At 40.2% G+C, this 27,935-nt stretch overlaps 2 protein-coding genes and 1 pseudogene across 3 annotated transcripts; 2 read left to right on the top strand and 1 right to left on the bottom strand.

Moving 5' to 3' along the window:
• Window positions 1–86: 86 nt before the first annotated feature.
• Window positions 87–2,760, bottom strand: LOC139399177 (uncharacterized). 2 transcript variants are annotated; one of them, XM_071144690.1, is made up of 4 exons: window positions 2,534–2,760; window positions 1,927–2,289; window positions 1,156–1,259; window positions 87–949 (listed from the first exon to the last, which is right to left on the bottom strand). In XM_071144690.1, exons 1-4 carry the CDS (start codon window positions 2,589–2,591, stop codon window positions 737–739), a joined length of 738 nt encoding a protein of 245 aa, XP_071000791.1. In that variant the 5' UTR covers window positions 2,592–2,760; the 3' UTR covers window positions 87–736. The 2 variants fall into 2 exon arrangements, with proteins under 2 accessions (XP_071000791.1, XP_071000792.1); XM_071144691.1 differs by having other exon boundaries at window positions 1,156–1,205.
• Window positions 2,761–4,110: 1,350 nt separating this feature from the next.
• Window positions 4,111–11,992, top strand: LOC139399175 (sterile alpha motif domain-containing protein 9-like). The gene is made up of 3 exons (XM_071144689.1): window positions 4,111–4,174; window positions 5,434–5,471; window positions 6,042–11,992. The coding sequence occupies exons 2-3, from the start codon at window positions 5,447–5,449 to the stop codon at window positions 10,688–10,690; spliced, it is 4,674 nt and encodes a 1,557-aa protein (XP_071000790.1). The 5' UTR covers window positions 4,111–4,174; window positions 5,434–5,446; the 3' UTR covers window positions 10,691–11,992.
• An 897-nt stretch (window positions 11,993–12,889) lies between these two features.
• On the top strand, window positions 12,890–26,672 carry LOC139399179 (sterile alpha motif domain-containing protein 9-like; annotated as a pseudogene).
• The last annotated feature ends 1,263 nt before the right edge of the window (window positions 26,673–27,935 follow it).

Here is a 27,935-nt window from a genome sequence, read left to right as displayed (position 1 = left end):
CTGTGTATTCCTAAACCAATGAGCGTCTTACTCTTTAGCACTGTGCCCGTCACCCCATCTGTATGTTCTGTCGTTTCATTCAGTTATTTTGTTTTTGTTGGGATGATGGGTGGGACGGGGATTTGGGGTTAGGGCTGCTTTTTGCCTTTTTTGGTTTTGAAATATTAAGGAAAAATGTCTGTACTGAGATTTAAAGAAGAGTCAGTGGCTTGTAATGATTTATTTTCTCAATGTATCTCTTTCTCCTCATAGAATGTGATTGTTTAATGACATGCACCGAAAACAATGTTTTCATGAACTATGGAGCTTCTTTCATCTATTAATAAAATTGCAGTTTTTTTCTGGTCTGTTAAAGAGTGTTGTGGTCAGTTCTTGATGTTGGTGTTTGTCAATTAGTTTGCAGATTGGAGTTTTCCCTATTAGATCCTGTTCTGAGGGTAGCACCACTAGTACACCTATACAGGCACAGTGACCTATGTACTAGCTCTCAGTCTTTTCCATTCTCATCCTGTAGGTGGGTTTGTTGGGCAACCATAGTTGGGTGACTCCTTGACACTGTAGAAAAGAGAGGTGAGGTGGGACCAATAGTTTACGATCTTGCACACACTTGAAAAAGCAATGATGACAGTCCAACTCTTTCCCACCACCTGTCACAGTGGGTTAGAACATGTATCTGAAACTCTGGTACTGTTATTTCTGCCATCCACTCCCCCTTTAAAAAACATTAGGGGTTCGCTCAGGGCTTCAGAGTGATATGCCGGGGGCTGGCGTAGTGGTTCTCCTGTGCTTGTCTGGCCTGGGGGTTGGCGTACACAGGGGACTCTGTTTCCTCCAGGTGTGTAGGCACAGGATGGTTATTTTGGGCACTTCCAGCTCCTTGACACCCACTGTTCATTTCCTCATAGATGGGGATGGGGGCTTGTGTTTTATGACGTTTTCTCAGCTTAGCCTGAAATGGATATGAGGCATACTTTTATACTGACAAATTTACTCATGACTTTATACCTGACTAAAATTAGATGTGGAAACAATGTTCATCATGTGTCTGAAAAATAAAATGAAGTAATTCCGAGAGTAACAGTTACATTTAAATTTCGACATTAACATACTTGGTTGTGGTATGGTGGTAAGATTCGGGTTGATTAGGCTACTTACACACTCTACTGCACACAGGCAGATGAGGACGAGGAGAAGCAGGCCAGCTGCTGCAGAGATGGTGTAGATCAGTGGGGGGTAGCTGGAGCACTGACACACACTCTCTGCACAATCAACACCCACACACTTTTATCCAAATACATAGTAAGTCTAAATCCAGGACACTCCAATTAGTATGATATGTTTTGTATAGTATGTATTCATTTGTGGATGTCCATTATCCATTTCGTATGATATGTTACGAATTACAATTTGTTGTGGCTAACGTTAGCTTGGTGGCTAACGTTAGCTAGGTGGCTAACGTTAGCTAGGTGGCTAACGTTAGCTAGGTGGCTTATGTGTAGGTGGCTTATAGGTGCATATGTCGGCTCAATCGGAAATGACCTTTACATTTATATCGCGGAATCTGTAACACTTAAGCTTTACAAATGGAATAAATCCCTAAATCAAGGTCAGAATGCAGAGTATCTGTAGACACATCTCCGCCACACCTTAATTCATCGATCTCCACCCAAACGAATAGCGGGGTGAATAGCATTCTATTCTCATGCTTAAATTTAAGGTCAGACTACGTGGAGGTAACAGTGCATAAAAAGGGAATTACGTTCCATTCACTTGCATTTAACTCAGGTCGGAATTCCCCCCAATGAGAATGTGGACACATAGGATGAACAGGGCTTAAAGCCGTCACTCTCAGTAACTCTCCAGTACCATGGTTGGTGACCACTGATAGTTCCTTCTCAGTGCTATAGCCAAATCATGATCACGTACCTGTCCCGTCAACAAACAGGAAGAATTCCAGACTGCCAGAGACTGTTCGGTCAGAGGGGTCAGCTGTGTAGACAAACTCACAGATGTACAGGCCTGTGTCTGTGCGCTGAAGATGGGCTATGGTCACGTTGAGCAGGTCAGAGTTCAATCCGCCTGTGACCTTCAGACGATCTTTGTACAGCCGGTTAACCCTCACCGTCCCGGGACTCCGGTCCTTGGCCATGAACAGCACCTCCCTCTCAGGCCGGACACACCTGTGGGTCAAGTAGAGACTGACAGGGGCTCCACCTGTCTGCTCAGGTGTACAGGAGAGATCCACTGACTGCCCCTCTGAGCCCTTTATGTACATCACCTCCTGACGGGCTGGAGAGACGGTTGTGGGTTAGTGAGGGTAATGGATTAAAACTCATGCAAGTTACTCATAACCTCCATTGTGTATTAATGATAACCTTTTGGAATTTGCAGGTGATATGATTGAATGGCTAAATTAACATAAATATATTTTATTTTCCAACAAAGCCAAACACAACTTTTATTGTGTTCCTAAAAAACCTAGTTTTAACCTCAGTCCCCGGAGGAAACCCCTCAATGGAAATTCACCACTTACCAGTGCTGATCATCAGTGTGAGAATGAATATCCAAATCAAATACCAGCTGGTCTTCATGGTTTTACTTATGTATTGATCCACATGACCTGCTCTAGCATATCACCCTAATGTTGAATCATGTGAGGAGGACTGTTTCCTATAGGCTACTAAACTGTGAAGCTCTGCGGTTATGCATTGTGTACATGTATAGTTCTCCCACCTATGAGCTCAGCACAGGAAGAAGACTTGAAAGCCCCAACTGTCAACAATCTAGATGAATACATTTGAGAGGAAACAGGACCATATTTGTTGAATGGCTGTGAGCACATGCAGGAAACTGAACACTGCTGGCTCAAACTCACTTCTGAACGTGCAGTGTGGTATAACTTTTATGTGCAAATTGAATTCCAGCCTAAATATTGATATTTGGGTAGCACTATACATGGAGCTATACATAACACCTTATGAAACCAGCCATAACACCTCTATGACAGTTTCAATATCATGCATAACAACCTTTATAACACATGTATTCAACATCATTTAGAAGGAGTTTTCAAAATGAAACTCCCTTTCAATAAAAGTGTATTAATCCGTTGTAAAATTGAAATGTGTATCTTTACTGTCACAGTACCAAAACTCCTTACACACTATTCAAACAACAGGCTGGGAGCACAGAGCCACAATGGCAGTAAGAGATGTCAGCAGCCCCAGGTTTAGTATATTTCAAATACAAGACATAGCTGTGCTTGATTGAGCTTGCCTGGTGCCCTCTAGTCTTGTTTATATTGTGGGAGGCAACATGTCTGCCTAGGGAGACGAGGCGAGCTCTATTGACTAATCAATGGAATAGCCCCAAAAGTGCAGACCCCACATACCCAAGATTTTAAATACTATTTGAACCCAGGTCTGGATGGTACCCGAGTAATTGTTTATCATTGTAATGTGTTAGTAAGCCATCTATAGCTGCGACCTGAAGACGAGCTCCACAAACTAATGCCTATCTCAGCAGGCTAACACAATGTTGTGGTGTGCAGGAGACCTGGGCTTCAACCCATCCTCTTAGTAACACCAGTAACCATCTGGTTACTCCCACAAGATTTTTATACTAAAATAACCTTTTGTACTTTAATGAAACGGGACTTCTTTTGAATAGCCCTCATAGGCCTAATGCAATTGAAGAATGACCCAGTTGTTTCTTTAAGTTTCTATTTCCTGACGTTTCTTTCCTGAAGTTTCGATTCCTTGACGTTTCTTTCCTGAAGCTTCGATTTCCTGTTCAGCACAACCCCCATAGTTTCAGTGTTGCAACATTTAGCTGTTGCAACATAATTAACTCATTAAGTACCATATCTGATTGGAGAGAAATACTTTATGACAATATGTATCAAACCGTTAAATATGTGTATGCACCAAGGATAAGATAGTTATGTTCATTATTATTCAATACGTTGTCAGCCCCATAATATCACACTTACTCTTTAAAAGTTCAAAAGGATGGACTTTATTCAAATGCGCGGGGGCATTAGGACAGAGTGCATGTCTATGTGGACTGCCCTGGCAGAAGACACACCCTGTTGCTATGCCCGGAAAATAAAAGCAACCCCACTGTCAAGTAGTCACTTCATATGGTGAATACAACTTCAGCCGTCAGTTTCAAGGTGAGCAGAAGGAAATGTACTTAAACATTGTGGAACATTTGTATTTTGTAAGAAGCTAATTGAATGCCATAATAATCATAAAGGCTTTTAAAAGTGCAATGTGTTTAGGTTTAGTTGTGGATTCAAAAGAGTATAATTACTAAGGGCATAAGATTATCACAATCTACGACGTTACCATTAAACATTGCCATTTCATCTCTAGAATCTCTGTATAAAACCAATACATTTTTAATGACTCACTATTTAACTTTATTCAGCTATTAAGAATGATATCTGCCTGAACTTTTAGTGAACAACATTTTGTTACGATTGCACATAATTTAAGGTATTTATATATAAAATATAGAAACAAGAACTGGAATTGAATTGTTTATGTTTTGGAATCTGGACTCAGAATCGTTAACTGTCGTTCCTTAATGTTGTGTTATGCGAATGATAAAAGGTGTGTAGAGAAGAGTCGTTGAACTCCTGCAGGAATTATAGGGTGAGAAACACATGCAATTACATGTGTTTCAAACTTTTAAATTAAGTTCATATACTTCCAACTAATGAAAGTTAAACATAGAACATTTTATTTTAAAGAGGAAGTTCTGAGGTTCCTGGTTGAAGTGATTGTCAAAGCTGACAAACCTGTCTTTGAACAACAATGCTGCGCTGAATATCAAGTTCATGTATGAGGGTAGATAAGCACCCATCTGAATCCCTGTTTACACCTTATGCTAACATGTGGTTGTTGTGTTCCTATCAAGGTGACCCAATCACTTTCTGATCAAGGTTTCTTGTTTCTACATATGGTATTTTATATGTTTATTAGCCATCCACCTTGTTTACAGTGTGACTTTATTTCTTGATCCCTCCCTATATGCAAATTATTTAAAATAAATTTGTCAAAATAATGATTATTTTATGTTAATACAAATAATGATGCCTTAGGTCAAAGGTGCCACCTGTCAATGGTTTTAGACAGGGGTATAATGATGATTTAAATGGTTTGATCATCCAGTAAGATATCCAGATACAATACCTCTATCTACCTCCTGAGGTCAGGAAGAGCTGATCACAAACAGTTATTTTAATCATCTACACCTGTCTAAAAATCTAAATGTGGACAAGATCAGGACACACAATGCATGTTAGCACCAGGTATAAACAGGGCTTGAATGATTTCATTGTAAATCATTTTCCAAGTGCAAAATTATTGACAATTCATTTTTCACTTTTGCCTCAATTACCCTTCCTTTTATTTTCCTCTCTCAAAGATGCCGAAATTAAATGACATGCAGTGTCTATAAGATGGGTAAGTCAGATACATCAAACTGTCAAATACTTTTATACTGTGTGTAGTTTTACAAAACATTGAATGAATATCTATCAGTGAAATTTGGATTCTGTTTCTGATCAATTCTATACATCAAGTAGAGATGGCCTAGATATGTTTAGCTCCAAGTTTCATCCATTTTAAATGATTGGCCAAAGTTTTATAATGACCTGGAATAAGAAAATAAAAAATGTAATGTGTCACAGTTCTTAAGCCTAGTCATGAAATGTAATCAGAGAGGAATGGCTATTATCCATCATCTGATGAATGTTTAAATGTAAATATGTAAACCGGCTATGTTGTTCATTCATGAATTGAGATGGCTTTTGCGTCCCTCTCTTTGCAACCATGAAAACACTTTAAAATTACAAATAGTTACACATTCAATAGATCATTATTAATTATTTTCTGACTATTATTTGTATTAATTTAATTTTAATTCACTACCTTAACTGACTAAAATGAAAATAGAATTCACCCCAACCCTGATGCAAATATTGATATAACATGAACATTAAGTCTTATATGGGTGAGTATTATTTTTTACAGAGTGGAACAAATTGCCATGTGGCGAATGGACAGAATCCCATGTGAGCTCCTGGTTAGAATCCATTGGAGTGAAAGAGAAGTACATTCTGAAACTGTACGAAGAGGAGGTTACAGGACCTGCACTAATTGAGTTACAGGAAAAGTATCTACGCGATACAATTGAAATGAAAGGCGGCCAAATCCAACTAATGCTGCACAAACGAGATGAACTTTTGAAGCCAGTACCACAAAAAACAAAAGCCGTCAGTAGCACACAGAGAGATACCAGCCATGTTGAATCTAGTGCTGTGTTCACACAAGAATCTAAAGACAAAGTTTCAAGATCCAGTGAAAAAAGTGAAAGTAGACCCGTTTCCATACCAAATGAATGTGAACCAAAATCGGGCGGGGCATCTTTGCCGCTTTGTGACTTTCGAAAATTTGATGACATTGAAAAAGAATTCAGATATGTAAAAAATACAGTACTTCCACCAGAGACCGGAATTGAAGACATTATTGTTCCATGCCATGAATACAAGTCACTGGAAAATGCCCACAAATTGGAACCACAAAAACTCAAGGTCAAAGTTGCAAGTGAGGTGCTCAGATTTGCATGTGCATGCATGAATATGCGGTCCAATGGCACAATACACTTTGGGGTTATGGATAAAGTTAAAGGAATCTACAAACATGGTGAAATCATAGGAATACCAGTTGAAAACCAAGATTTATTTGTGGATGCATTGGATTACATTGAAAAGAGCTTCAGAGGATCAACGCATCAGTGTGATGCCAGGAAATGCATAAGGAACCCAAAGTTCATTGAGGTAATTGACAAGGAGGCCAGTGAAACAACATGGATCATTGAATATGATGTTGTCCCCAAGGCAAAAATGGTAAAAGACAAACTGTACAGTGTCACTATTCCAAAGTTCAGCGAAAAATCCAACAAAGTAATCTATGAGGAGAAAGCCACCTACCACAGAGTAGGGGCTAACACACCCCGCATATCAGAGGATGGCCTAATTCATTTCATTCAAGACCTGAGGGACAAAGATCAACAGAGAGAGGAGGCTGAACTCTCAGACAACCAAACAGCTTCTGACTGTAGAGAGGATCAGAAGAGAAAACTCTCCATCCTCCTCACATGTGGAAAAAAGTACATGGATGACTCACTGTTCTACATCATCGTGACAAACAAACTTAAACAAGAACATCTTGAGAACATCAACTTCTTGACTCACATGAATATATTTTGTGTGTTTGACTTTGACCCAGATTCTAAGACATCGGGTCTATGTGAGAAATATAAAGAGCACCATGCCACAAACCTTCATTTCCTGCATGACTATGCTAATGATAGTGGGGTGAAGACCACTGACTTCATAAACCGTTTGAAGCTCTTTGATAAACCAAGCTGGATTTTCTGCAATGGGCGAAGCGATTACCTTGGAGATGAGAAACCTTGTGATGAAAAAACCTGGATGAAAACCAAAAAAAAGCTACTGAAAAGGGCAGTGTCCGTCATCTGCAATGACATCCTTCCTAAAGGGTCATTTGTGGTGGTTTTCTTGCTCATGTCTCAGGTCGAACAGCCAATTGTTGATACATTCCATGAATTCTATGCAGAAATGAATGGTCATGACGATTTGGCTATCATTTCAGAGTCTAAAGAGAACTACAAAAAGTGGTCAAGCCTTGCCCAGGTATCTTGTAGCATGGCTGCACTCAAAGAGATCAGTATTGTTGAAATGCCACTGAGTCATGTTGATGCCACTATTCAAACTATTCAGCCTACAGTTAGTCGACCCACAAGGCGCTTACCAGTCTTCAACAAAGGCTTGTGCTTCTTAAAGCCAGTTGAAGAGGATGAGATTAATTCTTTGGACATAGTCAGTGTTGACCAGTGTGATAACACAAAGGTGGAGATAATGGACCAAGACAAAATCAACACCATTGAAAAGTATTTCTATCAAGGTGGGAAGATAGACTGGATGAATTTGTGGCTTGCAGACAAAAATCTATGTGGGGAGGTCATCAAGCGAGACGCATACAAAGAAACAAATGAAATTCTGGAGAACATTGTACAGGGTAGTCGAGTCAAAAGACCCATCGAGACTGTGAATATATGTCACCATCCTGGCAGTGGTGGGAGTACAGTTGCACGACAGATCCTCTGGAGTTGGAGGACAAAATTGCGATGTGCAGTTGTCAAACAATCAAAAGAATTCACAACTGTGTGTGAACATGCAGTGCGTCTACGGGAATATGAAGAAAAGGACAAAAACAGCTGTCTACCGGTACTGTTGCTGTTGGAAGATTGCAATGGAGATTATCTGGATGACCTTAGGCGGGAAATAGGCAACGCTATTGCAACAAAAAAAATAAGTTCCTCTGTCCTATGTTTTATCCTGCTCATCTGCAAAATGTCTCATGATCCAGAGAGAATGTGCCGAGCATTGCCGTCTCAGACCGTCGCTGTGACACACAAACTGACAGATGGAGAGAAGACTCTCTTCTCAAGGAAACTGGAGAAACTAAAGCTGGACTTTAAACCCGACTTCATTCTCACATTTGTACTGATGAGTGAGGGCTTTAAACCAAGCTACATTGAGGGATTTGTGAAAAATCTGCTGGACAAAATTGATCATTCATCTCTTATCACTCGGCTTATGAGATTTGTAGCATTGTTGAACTGTTACATTCATGACTCCTACATATCTGTGTCACACTGTGAGGCTTCCCTTGGCATAGATATGCACATGGATAAAATCCGTTACCATGCATTTCTGGACTGTCTCAGCGAACAAGCTAGACTTGTTTTCATACACCTTTCACCTTTCAAAGGAGAAAGTCCATTACACATCTCGTCCATACGGATAATTCATCCACTGGTGGCAAAGGAAATTCTGAAGCAACTCTCTACAACCTTGCCTCAAAGCATGATCGCAATGGATCTACTACAGGACAAAGTACTAATGAACCATAGGTTTGGCAAGGATGAATTTTGGAAGTTCATCCAAGTTCTCTTCATCAGACGTAACAAAAAAAGCAGAGGAGATCCTAAAGACAGTTCATTCTCTCCTCTGATTGAACATGTCAGCACTGAAACAGGGGGCATTCAAACAGCTGTTGATCTTTTGAAAGCAGCTTACACATCTTTAGGAAAAGATCCATTTGTTGCCCAGCAGCTTGCACGTCTGCTTTACACAAACACAAGATTTGAGGAAGCCCTACGTTGGGCTAAAGAGGCAAAAGAAATCCTGCCATATGATACATTTGTCCTTGACACATTAGGACAGGTGTACAAGCGGTGGTTTTATCACATGCATGACACCCTTGACAAGCAAGAATTAGTGCCTGAAAAGGTTACTGACATCATTGACACTGCTCTGAAAGGAATTTCTGCATTCCGTGCCTCAGAAAAAACACCCTTAAAAAAGACAGTCAGTCTGAACAGCTCCTACTATGGGGAGGTGGATGTTGGATGTAGACTGCTTCAACTCATATCATCAGTTGATGTTTTTTCAACCAAAGGTGGAAATTCTGAGTTGATGAAATATTTGCTGACTGACTACAAACCACAGGCAGTTACAAATCCTTGGCGGAGTTTCCACAGCCAGTTGAAAGGAATGCAAAAGAGTATTTACCATGCTCTTGAGTGCATTTCTGAAGACCTCAGTTACTTTCAGACAGACATTAGTGACGAGGAAGAGGAACTTGACACAAGAGAGCCTGAACAAGTACACAATCCAAGGAAATGGCTAACAAGGACGAGTGCTGTGTATGCTGGCTTTTTTTGTAATGTTTCTGATCTAGGCAACCCAATGCCTGACAACATTGATGCTGAAATAGCCACTAATCCTGAAATAGCCAACCCATTCCAAAGACAAATGAAAATTTACAAGCTAGGAGGAGGAAACGTCACGTCCATCCTGTCATTACTCTATGATCAGAAGACAGAGAGATCTGCTAAAAAGCTGGAGGCAATAATTGGCATGTATCCAGAAAACCTCAAAAGGAATGACCTTGACCAGACAGAACTTGTCAATTTCATATTTTGTCAGATAGCTCTTGCTTGTGCTTTACCTGGCTCATCAAAGTTACTTTTACCTCAACAACTCCAAGATCTCAGCATGAGATTTAACACAGAGGGAAAAAACATGTCAACAGCTAGTGCTCTCTTTCTTCTCTTACTTCTGCTCTGGCCAGAGGAGCCAAGCAGAGAGAACACTAATCCAGCTCATAGCCAAGTCCTAATGTCAGCAATTGATGCCCTTCAGAGACTTTATGAGCTCAAAATTCAACATGTTCCTCCAAGGAAGAGTAGAATAGCGACCCACTTCTTTCTTGGAAAGGCAAGGGGTCTATACAAGATTGTCCACAAGGGTCTGATTGAAAAGCACATAAAAGGAAATCTCAGTGAAAGAAGAATGAAGTGGCTCGGAGGTGAGGTGTGGACAACCCCCGAGGTTGTACGATTGCTGAAACGTGTTGAAGGGTGGACAGAAAATGGACACCTGTTTGTTCAGGGTACAACCAAAGGGAGCAAGATCAGGGTCATTCCACGGTATTCAGCCTCTCTACCAAATGCAAACGAAAATGTCACTTTCTACCTAGGCTTTTCTTTTGACGGGGTGCTTGCTTTTGACATTCAAGTTTTGGACTAATCTAACAGGTCTAAGGATTAATGCTACAAACCACAAGCATTAATACAAAATAATCTCCCAACGTGATCGCCTACTACATTATCTAAGAGCTGTTACGAGATATCGCCAGTCAACAGTGACACTGCTGTTTTATCTGAGTTTGGTATTCTATTGTAGCAGTGAGCCAAGTGAGGCACTGTTTCCTACGCACTGCATGGAGTTGTATGCATGCAATCCTGATGATGCTGAAGTAAAGACACTTATATGAACCATACCTTGCTCTTGTATTGTATAATAAGTACATAAAACATGATGTCAAAAGTCAGAACCAAAAAGATATGTCCTCAACGGAGAAAAGCATTCTATGAAGGGCCTTGCCCACAAACTAGCCAACAAGAAGAAACAAATGGCTTACCTGGCAATTCCTGTATCAGAGCCCAAGGACATGAAGAGCGATATATATGATAACTGGACATTCTTTCGAGCACAATGGTAAAACTATGAGATATCTACCTGTCTGGAAAAAAAGGAAGAAAGGGTCTGCATAACAACTCTGCTAACAGTGATGGGAAAGGAATGCCACCTGTTACAGCGGCATCTGAATATGCCTGAAGCAGAGAACGGACTTGTAAAAAAATATTGAGGCGCTACAAAAACAATTTCAACCATCCAGAAACATAATCTACGAGAAGTACGTGTTCAATGCTTCAATGGTTTCTGTGTTTTACATTGTAGCCATTACCATATATATGATTGAATATTATCTGCTGTTGGCTTGTGTGGATGTATGTATGTGTTATGCAACATAGCTGACTTGAAACATTGTTAACAGTTTCAAGGCCATGGGACTTTCTCATGATGGAAAAATACAGAATAACATAAAAACGGACACATACAGAACGTAGTGTAGCAAACCACAGACTGTTTTTGTTAGAACTCAAACTTAACAATAACAGAAACCCGATATGTGATAACGGTATCTAGGGAATGAGCGCATAGATACTCGACACAGCAAGTTACATCTATCAACAGAAGCGCCAAGAGGCGGGGACCCGCCTGAGCGCCTGCAATAGGCTGAGCAAGTTTAAACCACGCCCAGTCTCTACTGTGATAGGCCAACAGACGGGTTGGAACTGTCTATCACAGTATAAAGAATACTGTTTTACATACGTCTTGTCAGTTCTCTGTTTTGCCCTGCGAGGTGGGACAGAGAGCCCGTATATACGAAAATTGCATTTACCACTTATTGCTTAGCTAATAAAAAATACATAGTATACAATCGGTGACTCATTGTCATATTTATCCTGATACCAGATTCGAATTGACGCAACTCTAACAAAAGTCAATGTGAAACAGTAAAGCAGTACATTGCAAATCGTAGGGAGCTAGCAGACACGTGGTTGTTGGCGCATTACGAAGGGAACTAATCCATGACAGGCATTGTCACTAAGAATCTTGGTGTACAAGCATGCATGCTCCGAGAACCAAAGCTCACACTGAACAAAGCCATTGACGTGTCGTTCAAGTGAACAAGCACCAATGCAAATCAAGAAAATGGGAGGAGGTAAACCAAAGACTGTAAAATAAATTATACTGTACCTCCCAGGAGCGATGTTCAGAATCAAAAGGCCAAACTTATGGTCACAGTTTACAGGGGTTATTAACAAAAATAGACAGACAAAAGACTCACCCAGTCATTACTGTAGTTCAGTACATGCCAAAGCCAAATGCCCAGCATTCTGTGTCACCTGTAAAGCATGCTGCAAACAAAACCATTTTGCCAGAGTTTGTAAACAAGCAAACCTCAACTCAATCTAGTAGAGGAATACAATGGGTCAGATGACCAAACAACAGAAGTGAATGCAGCAGCCTTGCCTATGCAGCAGCTACCAAGACGGATACATATTCCACTGGAAGAAAATATTACAAAGGCCAAACATTTAATGACAAAATCATCACAAAAGAGCTAACAATGTGGATCAGCAACATGGTCGTCATTGAAAAGCCAGACAAACTACGAATCTGTATGTACACCCAGTGCATTCAACCTTACTGAGATTGCACTACCAGATGCCCACCATAGAAGAGATTATACCAGAGATATCCAAAGTATTCTCAGTACTCAACACCAAAGATATCCATTGGCAAGTCAAACTTGATGAAGCGGGCAGCTATCTAACAACTTTTTGGACACCGATAAGCAGGTATAGATGGCTGTGAATGCATTTTGGAATCAAGCCAGCAGCTGGAGAATACCAGCGCAGGCAGCGTGAAGCACTACAGGGACTAAAAGGATTGAGTGTCATCGTAGAGGATATTCTACCCTATGGATGTGGCGGCACAAATGAGAAGAAGTGAGAACAAGCGACTGCAGATCCCAACAGAAACCACACAGCTCTCCTGCAGAGAGCCAGAGATATCCATCTGAAGTTGAACACAAACTCAGGATAAAGCTACCTAGTGTGCTGTAGCATGGGTCATCTTCTCACCACAGAGGGCCTCCTATAACTCCAGCACCTACAAAGAAGTACCTGGATGTGGGTTTGTTCTTCAGCTTTTGTTTGTGAACTATCTTCAAAATTCATGCCCCACCTATCTGATGTGTGGGAGTCGCTTAGACCACTGATTGACAAGGACATTGAATGGACATGGCTACCACAGCATGGCGCAGCAGTTGGGACTATTAAACAGTTAAAGTCACACTGCAGTGTGATGCCAGTGAGACAGGCCTTGAGAAAGGAAAACCTGAATGCATTTGCCTCGAGAACATTGATATGCACAGATTGAGAAAGACTGTCTCGCCATTGTTTTTGCATGTGACAAGTTTGATCAGTATCTGCTTGGCATATAGTTCGTCACAAAGTGACTACACAAGCCGCTCATGACAGTCTTCAAGAAATTCCTACTCACAGCACCCAAGCGACTGCAGAAAATGTTGCTTAGGTTACAAAGATACCAGCTCCATGTGCAACACAAACAAGGCAAAGAACTACAAACTGACTTCCTGTCCAGAACTGCTCAATCAACCCCAGAGCACAGTCAAACACAAACACCAGCCAGTCTACGCTTTGGCCCTGGCCACAACTGACCTGGAACAGGTGGATCACACAGTGATGTGAACATCTTAACTAAGACACGAGTCATGCTCAAATCAACAAAGGCTGGTCCGGAAGTTCAGAACCAAATAGGCTGTGAGTCACACTGAGAGATTTCTGGACACACAAAGAGGAGCGTATGTTTCTTTTGCTTCGGGAACAACAGTTGTTGACCTGGTATGTAAACAAATCATCTGTGTCAAGAAACCATCAGTCTCATGACACCAGAATGGCAGGTGTCAATGGGAGTTTCCTGATATCAGTGTACACCTATATCACGAAACGCCATGAATTGCGGTCTGCAATTACACCATATTCTGTTTTCTGGCCATGGATTACGGAGGATGTAAAGCTCTTCATCAGCAAATGTGTCACCTGCAACTCCATTCAGAAGAGACAGCAAATGTGTCACCTGCAACTCCATTCAGAAGTGACAGCAAATGTGTCACCTGCAACTCCATTCAGAAGTGACAGCAAATGTGTCACCTGCAACTCCATTCAGAAGTGACAGCACAGCAAATGTGTCACCTGCAACTCCATTCAGAAGAGACAGCAAATGTGTCACCTGCAACTCCATTCAGAAGTGACAGCAAATGTGTCACCTGCAACTCCATTCAGAAGTGACAGCAAATGTGTCACCTGCAACTCCATTCAGAAGAGACAGCAAATGTGTCACCTGCAACTCCATTCAGAAGAGACAGCAAATGTGTCACCTGCAACTCCATTCAGAAGAGACAGCAAATGTGTCACCTGCAACTCCATTCAGAAGTGACAGCAAATGTGTCACCTGCAACTCCATTCAGAAGTGACAGCAAATGTGTCACCTGCAACTCCATTCAGAAGTGACAGCAAATGTGTCACCTGCAACTCCATTCAGAAGTGACAGCACAGCAAATGTATCACCTGCAACTCCATTCAGAAGAGACAGCAAATGTGTCACCTGCAACTCCATTCAGAAGTGACAGCAAATGGAGACATTCATCCCCAACAAATCCCTCCCCTCCCATGGTACAAGGTCTGAATGGACTCACATTCAGCAAAACCAACTACCTCATCATCGTGGATTATTATTCTGACTATTGGGAGCTGGACGAACTGACTGACTCCCTCAGCCACCGTCATTGAATGCTGCAAAGGGCAGTTAAGCAAACATGGCGTTGCCCACAATGTTGTCTCTGGTAATGCCCCCCTTTTTCTTGGAATGGATTTCCCTAAATGTGTTAATGAGTAGGTCTTTAGACACGTGATATTGCGTGACCTTGCCACGAGATGTTGCCAGTCAGTAAGTGGCGCGGCTCTTACGTGTATCTGAGTTATGTATTCTGTTGTACCAATGAGCCAAGTGAGGCACTGTTTATTATGCACTGAAATGGTGTTGTAGTTAAGACACTATATGAACAATACCTTACTCTTGTATTGTATAATCAGTACATTAAACAAGAGCTAGTAAATGTTTTGAAACAGTGATATTTTGAGATGACTAAGAAGTCATTTGTAAAAACAGAGGGTTTTAAATAAGTCCCTGTTTGAATAAAGTGCAAATATATAATGAATACTGTTGTTGTATGTATAGTAATTCTTTACTGTCCATATATTACAAGCAGTTTTGTTTTTGTAATGTAAATGTGTGTGTAGGTTCATGTATGTATTCAATGCACAGTACCTTGATTTGTTATCATTGAACCTTATCATCAATTAAAGGAACATAATGTTTAAAAGTAGCCTTTCCATGTCGCTTAGCTAGCTTTTTATATACAGTACACTAAAACCTCATGTACAGTATAGTATCATGACGTAGCCCTTTCTGGGTGTAGATCATGACGAGCTGATTATGACAAAATGGAATGAACTTTGAACTCTTATTCACTAAAGAAGAAGTTGTACATCCTAGAAGTCAAGTTATCAGCTGCAGCTGTAAACGTTTGTGTCCTAGGAAAGGAGACAATCTCTTCAGAACAACAGGGTAATACAACATATCTGCTCTACCACACGACGACAGGGTTACTACGACCAGAAATATTCTTCAAAGGACAAGGGCGATCTCTACTGGGAAAACCAGCCTTCCATCTTCGACCCATCTATCGAAGCGCAGCTCAGTGTAAATATTTCGTCTAACATTTTCCTTTTCCGAATGGGCGGTTATTAGGATGCATAAGATTCTGTATATACGATAGCATAGCTTCACAAGGTGCAATAGAGACCCAGTCATTTTGTTCCCCAGTCTTCCCGCTCTTTCATTCCAATCCTAACACCCTTTCTTTGTGTAACCAGCCGTCATATCGGTTTCTTCCGCTAGGGACGTTTTCTTTTATGACATGATTAGTAATCAATGTATAATCCATCCTGTGTATATGTAATTCTGTGTGATTATTTTGGTATTAAGTAAATAAATAATTAAGCCAATTTTTTGTATTGCTGATTCAACTTGACGATAACCAAGAATTTGACGATGTTCAGATGAGACTGAATAAGGTGACGATTAATAATTGACTGCTATTGATATAAAAGATCATCAGATCTTTAAGAGTGTTTTGGGGAGATAGTAGCTCTATATAAACTAATTATTCTGTGTTCCCCCGACTTCCTAGTTAATTAAATTGACATGATTAGTTTAATCAGGTAATAATAATTACAGAGAATTGATTTGATAAAATAGCATTTAATTCCATAGCCAGAGACACAACAACAGATATCTACTAAGTGTGCATGGAGTACTGTTGACTACTCCATGTGAAAAATGAACAGTTTGTGAACACTCAGATGTAACACCTTATCTTGGAACCAACGTTTACTATGGGTACTTAATAACTAATGTGTGGTGGACACATCTTAATTTATCCTAATATTGTCAACCATATTATTTCCTATATTGCACTGTGAAAGTGTGAAATGTATACTGTATATTGTCTGTACAACACACCTTACTGTATCGTCCAGAAGAACATGGCTAAACACGATCATAACACTTGACATGGTTTATTACATGATGTATTTATGATTTACTTATCCAATCAATTCATATTGTTTTATTATTATTAAAAAGCTGAATCTCCAGTTCATACAGAATAGGCTATTATCTAAAACAGGAATGAGTCATCTTCTCAGTTGTACAGGTCACACCCTTCATTATTAGAGCGGTCATCACACATTTTACCATTCAACATGAAGTACACCACAGACTCTGGACTGGGAAAGGTTCAGGATCCAGTTACTATCAACTGTTGTAAGAAAGATATTGATACAGAAAGAATAGTCCTACACATATCGTCTTTGAATATAGAATAGTCTAAGGCAGGGGTCTTCAACCTTTTCTCGGCCAGGGACCCCCACCCAGGCAAACGGACAACCCAGGGACCCCCATCATATGTGAACAAAAAAACATTTTGATGTTTTCAGATGAATGTAAGCATTTCACTGTAAGGTCTACAGTGACCTTTAGTTTGTGTGGTTGTGTGTGAGTCAGTTTGTGCGAGCGCATGTTAGCATCTCCCTTGATATCATGTGAAATGTGGAGATTTGAAACATTTGTTTCGAAAACTCAGGTGTCCTGCTTTATTCGGCGCATTTGACAAATTAAATTTGATTTGATAATGGGAATGAGAAGTAGCCTAATCAACATTTTAAAGTATATAGATTCAGTGGATGGTTTTTCATTATTTTGACATCCCCACGTTATAATTGTAAGAGGAAGTGTAAACTCTAACATAGCCTATTAGCAAGAAAAATGACTCCAAACACATTTTCACTAATAGCAGCTTTTTAGCTGGTTAAACAACGGTTTACCACATGTATGTAATTCAAAATGTGTTTATTCTGTTGTTGCTAGCGATATCCATAAAAACATTGAAATAAATAAAAAATGTTTTATTTTTGCCAGACCCCAGGATGAATACCCCTGGTCTAAAGAATCAAGCCTTAAATATTATAATAAATCATATTAACATGTAAGGGTGAGTTCTGTTGCTATGACTTTGCAATGGCTGTGGAAAAACTGGCTAAAATAATATACATCAAGGCTCAGATATTGCATGAATATTGTCTTCCACTCACACCTTAAAGGCCCAGTGCAGCCAAAACTGTGATTTTTGTCTTTTATATATATTCCCACACTATGAGGTTGGAATAATATTGTGAAACTGTGAAAACTATGATAATGTCCTTTTAGTGTAAGAGCTGTTTTAAAAGAACGCCTGAAATTTCAGCCTGTTTTGGTGGGATGGAGTTTTGGTCTGACTGGTGACATCACCAGGTGGTAATTTAATTAGTTTTTCTACTAGCAGAGCAGGAGGAAAGTAAAAGGGTGTAATGTCCACACCTATAGAAGAGAGCTTCAGTAGCGGCCTCCAGGAGACAGGATAGAGGGCCTCATGCCCATGGTTGGTGGCGAGAGTGGGCTAAGTTGTTCCAAAGTTTTAGTTGAGCCACCCTTTTTTTCTGGGAAACCATGTGCATATATCTCGTCATAATTTCACGGAGTCTGTGAAGGAAGATACCACATGGAAAAAGTGGTAAGCAAGTTAGGTCCAAAAACAGATTTTCAAAAAGTCGAATTAATTTAATGTGTTAGAGGCTTCATGACGCTTGTATCTAAATTCAAAGTATATCGTTTTAAGACAGTTTTATACATCAGTTTATACATCTTTAAGCATCAATCTGAGGTCGTAAACCTAACATGAAAGTGCATCCTTGTAACTGTGTGGGCTATTATAGTCAAAATGGTTGCTTTGGAGTAAATTGTGCCATTTGGCCAGGGGCAAGTTGAGCCAATGCCTCAACATAACCCATACAAATGATGAAACATGTTGTTAGTAATATGAATAGTATTTTTGTCATTTGTTATACATATGAACTCAAGATGCAAGTGCATTTTTCAAAGGTGGTGATAATATTTCATACAGTACAGCATTTTGTAGATGTATACCGTCTTACCCCAAGGCGGCTCAATGCTCAATTTATCCATACCCCAGGTAACTTGTGCAAAGAGACCACTTTTTTTGACAAGCTATATTTTCTAAACTGTAATGTTTACATGAATTCTGATTATGTCCAGGGATACACAACATCCTGAAAGACATCAAAACTATAAAACAAATCAAAATATATTCTATATTTGAGATTCTGCAAAGTAGCCACCCGTTGCCTTGATGACAGCTTTGCACACTCTTGGGATTCTCTCAACCAGCTTCATGAGGAATGCTTTTCCAACAGTCTTGAAGGAGTTCCCACATATGCTGAGCAATTGTTGGCTGGTTTTCCTTCACTCTGCGGTCCTAAACCATCTCAATTGGGTTGAGGTCAGGTAGTTGTGCAGGCCAGGTCATCTGATGCAGCAAACCATCACTCTCCTTCTTGGTCAAATAGCCCTTACACAGCCTGGAGGTGTGTTTTGGGTCATTGTCCTGTTGAAAAACAAATGATAGTCCTACTAAGCGCAAACCAGATGGATGGCGTATCGCTGCACAATGATGTGGTGATCATGCTGGTTAAGTGTGCCTTTAATTCTAAATAAATCACAGACAGTGTCACCAGCAAAGCACCATCACACCCCCTCTTCCATGCTTCATGGTGGGAACCACACATGCAGAGATCATCTGTTCACCTACTCTGCGTCTCACAAAGACACAGTGGTTGGAACCAAAAATCTCATATTTGGACTCATCAGACCAAAGGACAGATTTCTACCGGTCTAATGTCCATTACCTGTGTTTCTTGGTCCAAGCAAGTCTCTTCTTATTATTGATGTCCTTTAGTAGAGGTTTCTTTGCAGAAATTCGACCATGAAGACCTGATTCACGCCTCCTCTGACAGTTGATGTTAAGATGTGTCTGTTACTTGAACTCTGTGAAGCATTTATTTGGGCTGCAATCTGAGGTACAGCTAATTCTAATGAACTTATCCTCTGGAGCAGAGGTAACTCTGGGTCTTCTTTTCCTGTGGCGGTCCTCATGAGAGCCAGTTTCATCATAGCGCTTGATGGTTTTTGCGACTGCACTTGAAGAAACTTTCAAAGTTCTTGAAATGTTCCGTATTGACTGATCTTCATGTCTTAATGTAATGATGGACTGCCGTTTCTCTTTGCTTATTTTAGCTGTTCTTGCCATAATATGGACTTGGTCTTTTACCAAATAGGGCTATCTTCTGTATACCACCCCTACCTTGTTACAACACAACTGATTGGCTCAAATGCATTAAGGGAAAGAATTTCCACAAATTAACTTTTAACAAGGCACACCTGTTAATTGAAATGCACTACCTCATAAAGCTGGTTGAGAGGATGCCAAGAGTTTGCAAAGCTGTCATCAAGGGAAAGGGTGGCTACTTTGAAGAATCTCAAATATAAAATACATTTTGATTTGTTAACACTTTTTTTGGTTACTACATGATTCCATATGTGTTATTTCATAGTTTAGACATCTTCACTATTATTCTACAATGTAGGAAACAGTACAAATAAAGAAAACCCTTGAATCAGTAGTTGTGTCCAAACTTTTGACTGGTACTGTACACTACCGGTCAAAAGTTTTAGAACACCTACTCATTCAAGGGTTGGAACCAAACATCTCCAATTTAGACTCCAAGACCAAAATACAAATTTCCAACGATCCAATGTCCTAGGAAAATTATTAGCTAATAACACCCTTTTAACATGTCATACATTTGAGAATTATTTAGTGTGTCTGAATAAAAAGTGTCATCGGTGTTTCTCATTAATCATATCACTTTAGTAAATTATTAAGTTAATGACCTTAGATTTGAGCATCTCTGGCCTCCATTTAAGAAAATCCTCAATTACCTAAAATGTGTCATTGGTGTTACCGTCATTGGTGTTACTACTCCTACTGGAGGTATAATGTTATCATAATGGTAAAACATTTAAAGTCATCAAGCTGACATATTAGTTGATTTAGAATGGGAAGATGTGCCCAATCACATTTAAATCAAATAAAATCAAAGTTTATTTGTCACGTCCGCTGAATACAACCTTACAGTGAAATGCTTACTTACAGGCTCTAACCAATAGTGCAAAAAATATTTTAGGTGAACAATAGGTAGGTAAAGAAATAAAACAACAGTAAAAAGACAGGCTATATACAGTAGCGAGGCTATAAAAGTAGTGAGGCTACATGCAGACAGCGGTTAGTCAGGCTGATTGAGGTAGTATGTACATGTAGATATGGTTAAAGTGACTATGCATATATGATGAACAGAGAGTAGCAGTAGTGTAATAGAGGGGTTTGTTACATTGAGGGAGAGGTTGTTATTCTGGCACCACCTGGCCAGGTCTCTGACTTCCTCCCTACAGGCTGCTTCGTCGTTGTCGGTGATCAGGCTGTTGTGTCGTCTGCAAACTTAATGATGGTGTTGGAGTCGTGCCTCGCCATGCAGTCATGGGTGAACAGGGAGTACAGGTGGGGACTGAGCATGCACCCCTGGGAGCTCCAGTGTTGAGGATCAGCATGGCAGATGTGTTGCTACCTACCCTCACCACCTGGGGGCGGGCCGGGAAGTCCAGGATCCAGTTGCAGAGGGAGGTGTTTAGACATTTATAGAAAAATGTCTTTCATTTTTTTCCCAAATTCCATGTCCAAAGCCACCACATTTCTAGATTGACATGTGGCGAATGGACAGAATCCCATGTGAGCTCCTGGTTAAAATCCATTGGAGTGAAAGAGAAGTACATTCTGAAACTGTACGAAGAGGAGGTTACAGGACCTGCACTGATAAAGCTGCAAAAAGAATATCTGCGTGACACAATTGAAATGAAAGGTGGTCAAATTGATTTATTAAAGCCAAGAACACAGAAACTAAAAGCAGGCAGTAGCACACAGAGAGATACCAGAAATGTTGGTTCCAGTGCTGTGTCCACACAAGTCAAAAGACAATGTTGAGAGTACCAAACAAGTGAAACAAGTGAAAATGAACAAACAGATGGCTCATCTTGTTCTCTAAGTAACTTCTGTGCATTTGATGAACATGACAAAGACTTCCGATATGTCAAGCACAGAGTGCTTCCACCAGAGACTGGAACTGAAAATATGATTGTTCCATGCCATGAATACAAATCACTGGAAATCGCCCACAAATTAGAACCACTGAAGCTTAGAGTCAAAGTCGCAAGTGAGGTAATCAGATTTGCTTGTGGGTGCATGAACATGCGAACCAATGGCACAATACACTTTGGGGTCATGGATAAGATTAAAGGCAGCTACAAGCATGGTGAAATCATCGGAATACCAGTTGAAAACCAAAGTGACTTTGTGGATGCATTGGACTACATTGAAAACTGCTTCAAGGATTTAAACCACCATTCTGATGCCAGGAAATGCATAAGGAATCCAACGTTTATTGAGGTAATTGACAAGGGGAGCAGTGGAGGAAACTGGATCATTGAATTTGATGTTGTCCCAAAGGCAAGAGTGGTGAAAGACCAACTCTACAGTGTTACTATTCCAAAGTTCAGCGAGAAAACTAACAAAGTAATCTATGAAGAGAAAGCACCATACCACAGAGTAGGGGCCAATACACCCTGCATACCTGGTGAAGACTTAGTTCGTTTCATTCAAGGACTGAAAGAGAAAGATCTACAGAGGGAAGAGGCAGAGTCTTCTACCAGTCAAACAGCTGTAGACACTAGGGAGGATCTTGGGAGAAAATTGTCAATTCTCTTGACCTGTGGAAAAAAGTACATGGATGACACCTTGTCATTCATCATTGTGACAAATAAGTTTCAAGAAGAACATCTGAAGACTATCAACTTCTTAGTGCACATGAAAATATTCTGTGTTTTTGACTTCGATCCAGACTCCAAAACATCTGGACTTTGTGGACAATATCGTGAGCACCATGCTGCTAACCTCCACTTTTTGCATGACTTTGCTATTGATCCTGGTCTAAGCACCACTGACTTCAAGAAGAGCTTACAGCTATTTGATCGGACAAGCTGGATATTCTGCAATGGGCGGAATCATTACCTTGGTGGAGAAGATCCTTGTGATGAAAAAACCTGGATCAGAACAAAGAAAAAACTACTGAAAAGGACTGTCTCTGTCATCTGCAATGAAATCCTTCCTGAAGGTTCATTTGTGGTGCTTTTCTTGCTCATGTCTCAGGTCGAACAGCCACTTGTTGATACATTTCATGAATTCTATGCAGAAATGAATGGCCATGAGGATTTGGCCGTCATTTCAGAGTCCAAAGAGAACTACAACAAGTGGTCAAGTCTCGCTCAAGCGTCTTGTGATTTGGAATCACTGGAACAAATTAGTATTGTTGGCATGCCAATGAGTCATGTAGATGCTACAATTCAAAGCATTCAGCTTTCCAATAAACAACTGAGTCGACGCTTACCTGTGTTCAACAAAGGTCTGTGCTTCCTGAAGCCTATAGATGAAGACACAATGCTTTCTCTGGACATAGTCAGTACTGATCAGTGTGAAGAAACAAACTTGGATGTAATGGGCAATGACCAAGTTAGTAACATTGAGAAGTATTTCTATCAAGGAGGGAAAATCAGCTGGATGCACTTGTGGCTTGCAGAAAAAGTGAAGTGTGAAGAGGTCATTCAGAGAGACGCATACAAAGAAACAACCAAGATTTTAGAGGCCATTTTACAGGATGATACAACAAAAAGGTCCATTCAGAGTGTCAACATATGTCACCAACCTGGCAGTGGTGGAAGCACAGTCGCACATCAGATCCTCTGGAACTGTCGAACCAAACTCCGGTGTGCAGTGGTTAAGCAATCATACCTAATTCAAACTGTATGTCAGCATTCAGTACGCCTGCGAGAATATGAAGAGAAAGACAAAAACCGTTGTCTCCCGGTGCTCTTGCTGCTGGATGACTGTAATGCAGAGTATATAGATGAGTTCAGACATGAATTACATAACGGAATTACAACCATGAAGATCAATTCTTCTGTATTATGTTTCATCCTTCTTGTCTGCAAAAGATGCCACAACCCAGAAAAGATGAGCAGAACAATGCCTTCCCAGACAGTAGCAGTGACACACAAGCTGTCTAGCCAGGAGAAGATTCTGTTCAAAAAGAAACGTCAGGAACTGATTTTTGAACCAGAGTCCATTCTTGCTTTTGTACTCATGAGTGAGGAATACCAAAAGAGTTACATTGAGGACTTTGTGAAGAACCTACTGGAGGATATTGACCACTCATCTCTCACCACTCGCCTTATCAGATTTGTGGCCTTGCTGAACTGTTATGTTGCGAACTCCAGCATATCTGTGTCACATTGTGAGGCCTCCCTGGGCTTAGGTATTCAAATGGATCGTTTCCGTTACCATACATTTGTGAATTCTCTAAGTGAACAAGCTAAACTTGTTTTCATACACCTAAGAGAAAGTACAACACAAATCTCATCTATTAGAATCCATCCTCTTGTAGCAAAGGAAATTCTGAAACAGCTGTCTGCCATTCAGCCTCAAAGCTGTATCGCAAAGGCTCTTCTCTTAGATAAGGTGCTGATGGATCATAGGTTTGGTAGGGATGAATTTTTAAAGTTTATCCGAGATCTGCTCATCAGACGAAACAAAATAAGCAGAGGAGATCCCGACGACAGTTCTTTCTCTCCTTTAATTGAGCATGTCTGTACAGAGAAGGATGGCCTTCAAAAAGCAATTAAACTTTTAGAAGTAGCCTACACTTACTTTGGAAAGAATGCATTTGTAGCCCAGCAGCTTGCACGACTGCTTTACACAAACAAATTATTCATTGAAGCCCAGCACTGGGCGGAGGAAGCAAAAGCACAGCTGCCACATGACACTTTCATCCTTGATACGGAGGGGCAGGTGTACAAGAAGTGGTTTTATGAACAGCATGATGCTCTGGAGAAAGCTGAACTAAGGCCCGAAGAGGTCTCTGAAGCCATCGGTACAGCTCTGAAAGGAATTGCTGCCTTCCGTGCCTCTGAAAAAGCTCCAAAATCAGAGACAGTCAGTCTCAACAGCTCCTACTTTGGGGAAGTAGACGTTGGATGTCGGCTACTTCAACTCATATCATCAGTGAATGTTTTCTCAACCAAAGAAGGAAAGTCTGAACTAATGAGGTATTTACTCAGTGACAACATACCAGACGCTGTCAAAAAACCCTGGATGAAGTTCCATGGTCAGTTAAAAGGAATGCAGAAGAGTATTTACATTGCTCTTGAGTGCATTTCTGAAGATCTCAGTTACTATCGTACACATATAAGTGAGGAAGAAGAGGAGCTTGACACAAGAGAACCTGAACAAGTGAGCAATCCAAGAAAATGGCTTACAAGGAAAAGTGCTGTTTATGCTGGATTTTTCTGTAATGTTGTTTCACATTTAGACAGTCCAGTGTCTGACTGCAGTGACACTGGAATGGTCTCTCCACTCAAAAGAAAAATGAACATTTACCAGCTGGGTGGTGGTAATGTCACAACCATACTCTCCCTGCTCTCTGATCAGAAGAATGAGAGATGTGGCAAAAAGCTAGAGGAGATAATTGCCATGTATCCAGAGAACCCCCAAAGGAATGACCTTGACCAAACAGAACTGATCAACTTCATTTTCTCTCAAATAGCTCTTGCTTGTGTTTTACCTGGTTCTTCAAAGCTGGTTGCGCTTACGAAACTTCAAGATCTGAGCATGAGATTTTACAGGGAAGGCAGCAGGTCAGCAAGTGCCTTCTTTTTGCTTTCAATCTTATTCTGGCCAGAGGATCCAAATGACAACCGTTGGAAGGAAGCTAGCTCTGCAAAATATGAAAAGGTCTTAATCTCAGCAATTGACGACCTTCAAAGACTATGTATGCTCAAAACAAAACCACGGAAAGGGAGAATAGTGACTCACTTCTTTTTTGGAAAGGCAAGGGGTCTGTACAAGATTGTTCATCGAAGTGCAATCGAAAAGCACATAAAGGGAACTCTCACAGAGAGAAGGCTCAAGTGGAGAGGTGGAGAGGTGTGGACAACCCCTGAGGTGGTGCGAATGCTGAAACGTGTTGAAGGATGGACGGAAAACGGGCAGCTCTTTGTGCGAGGCACTACCAAGGGAAGCAAGATCAGAGTCATCCCCTTGTATTCTGCCTCGTTACCAAATGCCAATGAAAACGTCACTTTTTACCTAGGATTCTCTTTCGATGGGGTGGTTGCTTTTGACATTCAAGTTCTGGAGGAGTAAAGTACACTTCAACTTTATGTCCATATAAGCACAAAATGTGCTCCCAAAAGGTTTCTACAACAAAGCGAAACGAGAGTAACCAAATTAATGTGATTTACATTTTCACTACTGTGAATGGTTAGCAGCTGATTATGAGCAAAATGCAGCAAAATGTAAATACAATGGGAACCCTGGAACACATACAGTACATTGTCCTGTTTGAATAAGCTGCATTATGCAAAAGGTAAAGAATGTTGTGGTACTGTATGTATGAAAATGATGTGGCCGGGTGGGGAGCATTGGACAAACTTCAAGGTTGTCCAAATGCTGAAACTGTTATGAATAATGACTAAATGATGTATACATTTAACGTAGAACTATAATTAACAGAATTCTTCTACCCTGTCACTGTATGATTGTATGACACATGTCATGTGTGTAGTTCTAGTCAGAATTAGAACATTTTGTTCCTTTTTAGTATGTAAGCAGGGTGCAAGTGTGAAACAAATGATAAGAGGAGCTATCGACAGACAAGCTGTACTACTGTGTTCCTTACAGGACATTCTGTCCCCACCCAGGGAGGGGAGAGACCTTGGGCTTGTAGTAGATTGTATAACAGGGGGCAGACAATGTATGAATAGGAGAAGACTTGTGAACTATATTGTCATTGTTTCTGAGAGGAGGGACATTTATGACGAAATGTGAGGTATATAGACCAATGTACAGGAAATGATAGGCAGAGCTCTCGTAAATAAACCTGCTGACTAAGTAGACTGGCCTCTGACTGTTTCATTTCAATAAGAACCTTACAAAGTATTAGTAACAGACAGAGTATTTTAATTGAAGTTAACATTGAGAACAAAATTCTCTTGACAGAAACGTACAGAGTGTTGGACAGAAAATGGAAACCTGTATGTCCGAGGTACAGCCAAGGGAAGCAAGATCAGGCTCATCCATTAGCAGTCTGCCTCTACCAAATACAAACAAAAATAACACTCTATTTACCCAGGCCTTTCTTTCAATGCGGTGGTTGCTCAAATTATTGAGAATTTGACAAGAAATACAAGCAGCAAAATGTAAATACAATGGGAACCCTACAACACAAACAGGGGGTACATGGTCCTGTTAGAATAAGCTGCATTATGTAAATACAATGGGAACCCTAGAACACAAACAGGGGGTACATGGTCCTGTTAGAATAAGCTGCGTTATGTAAATATTGAATAATATTGCAGTATTATGTATAATATGTCTAATGTTGTCTTATCCATATACATATGAAAATGTCATCTTAAGAGAAAGTATTCAATGCATAATACCCATATGTGCTGTTATTGAGGTTAGTCAAATAAAACCATTTGTTAAAAGCCTATCCAGGTGAGGTATTTATGTTACCAGTACAAAGGACATGTTGATCCTAAAACCTCCTCATTTAGCCAAAAACAATTTGTTTGGTTCGCATACCTTATATAATGCTAAATACAATTCTCAATTGCACGTAAATTACACATATTATACTTTATGTAAAATACACTGCAGATTAACAAAATGGACACATCATGTTAATGTTTAAAGTTCTTTATTCTAATTTGAATATGACTGGATTTGTCCACAACAAAATCTGCATTTGTCACAAAGTACTATACAGTAGGTTTTCTTTGGCTTAGTTGTGTGTACTAGGTGGGTCTGTGAATAATTAGGACAATTATGCTAATTAACAACAGAAATACTGTGGCTAATAATGAGTGCCAATAACTAAAGAGCAACGGTGTAAACAAAGGGCTCAGGGGAAATAAATCAACAATTAAATGTACAGTATTGCAGCATCTTCTTGTTGCTCTATGACGAACACAACTACAAAAGTAAACTTAAGAAAATAACATGCTAGCAACATTAGTCAGGCTGTTTACACAGGCAGCCCAATTCTGATATTTTTTCCACTAATTGGTCTTTTGACCAATCACAGATATTTTCATTAAATTTTTTTCAGATCTAATGGGTCAAAAGACCAATAAGTAAAAATAAATATCAGAA

The sequence above is a fragment of the Oncorhynchus clarkii genome, unplaced genomic scaffold (assembly GCF_045791955.1).
Source record: "Oncorhynchus clarkii lewisi isolate Uvic-CL-2024 unplaced genomic scaffold, UVic_Ocla_1.0 unplaced_contig_620_pilon_pilon, whole genome shotgun sequence".
Lineage (NCBI taxonomy): Eukaryota > Metazoa > Chordata > Actinopteri > Salmoniformes > Salmonidae > Oncorhynchus > Oncorhynchus clarkii.
This window is presented reverse-complemented; position numbering and strand designations above follow the sequence as displayed.

What these genes read in the sequence shown, in the direction of transcription:
- LOC139399177 (XM_071144690.1), bottom strand. Translation starts at nt 2,591, where the DNA reads ATGAAGACCAGCTGGTATTTGATTTGGATATTCATTCTCACACTGATG. An exon ending in CCTGTTTGTTGACGGGACAG is followed by an intron (nt 1,260 to 1,926) that starts GTACGTGATCAT and finishes TTGATTGTGCAG; the next exon opens with AGAGTGTGTGTCAGTGCTCC. An exon ending in GCCTGTGTGCAGTAGAGTGT is followed by an intron (nt 950 to 1,155) that starts GTAAGTAGCCTA and finishes TATCCATTTCAG; the next exon opens with GCTAAGCTGAGAAAACGTCA.
- LOC139399175 (XM_071144689.1), top strand. Translation starts at nt 5,447, where the DNA reads ATGACATGCAGTGTCTATAAGATGG. An exon ending in ATGCAGTGTCTATAAGATGG is followed by an intron (nt 5,472 to 6,041) that starts GTAAGTCAGATA and finishes TATTTTTTACAG; the next exon opens with AGTGGAACAAATTGCCATGT.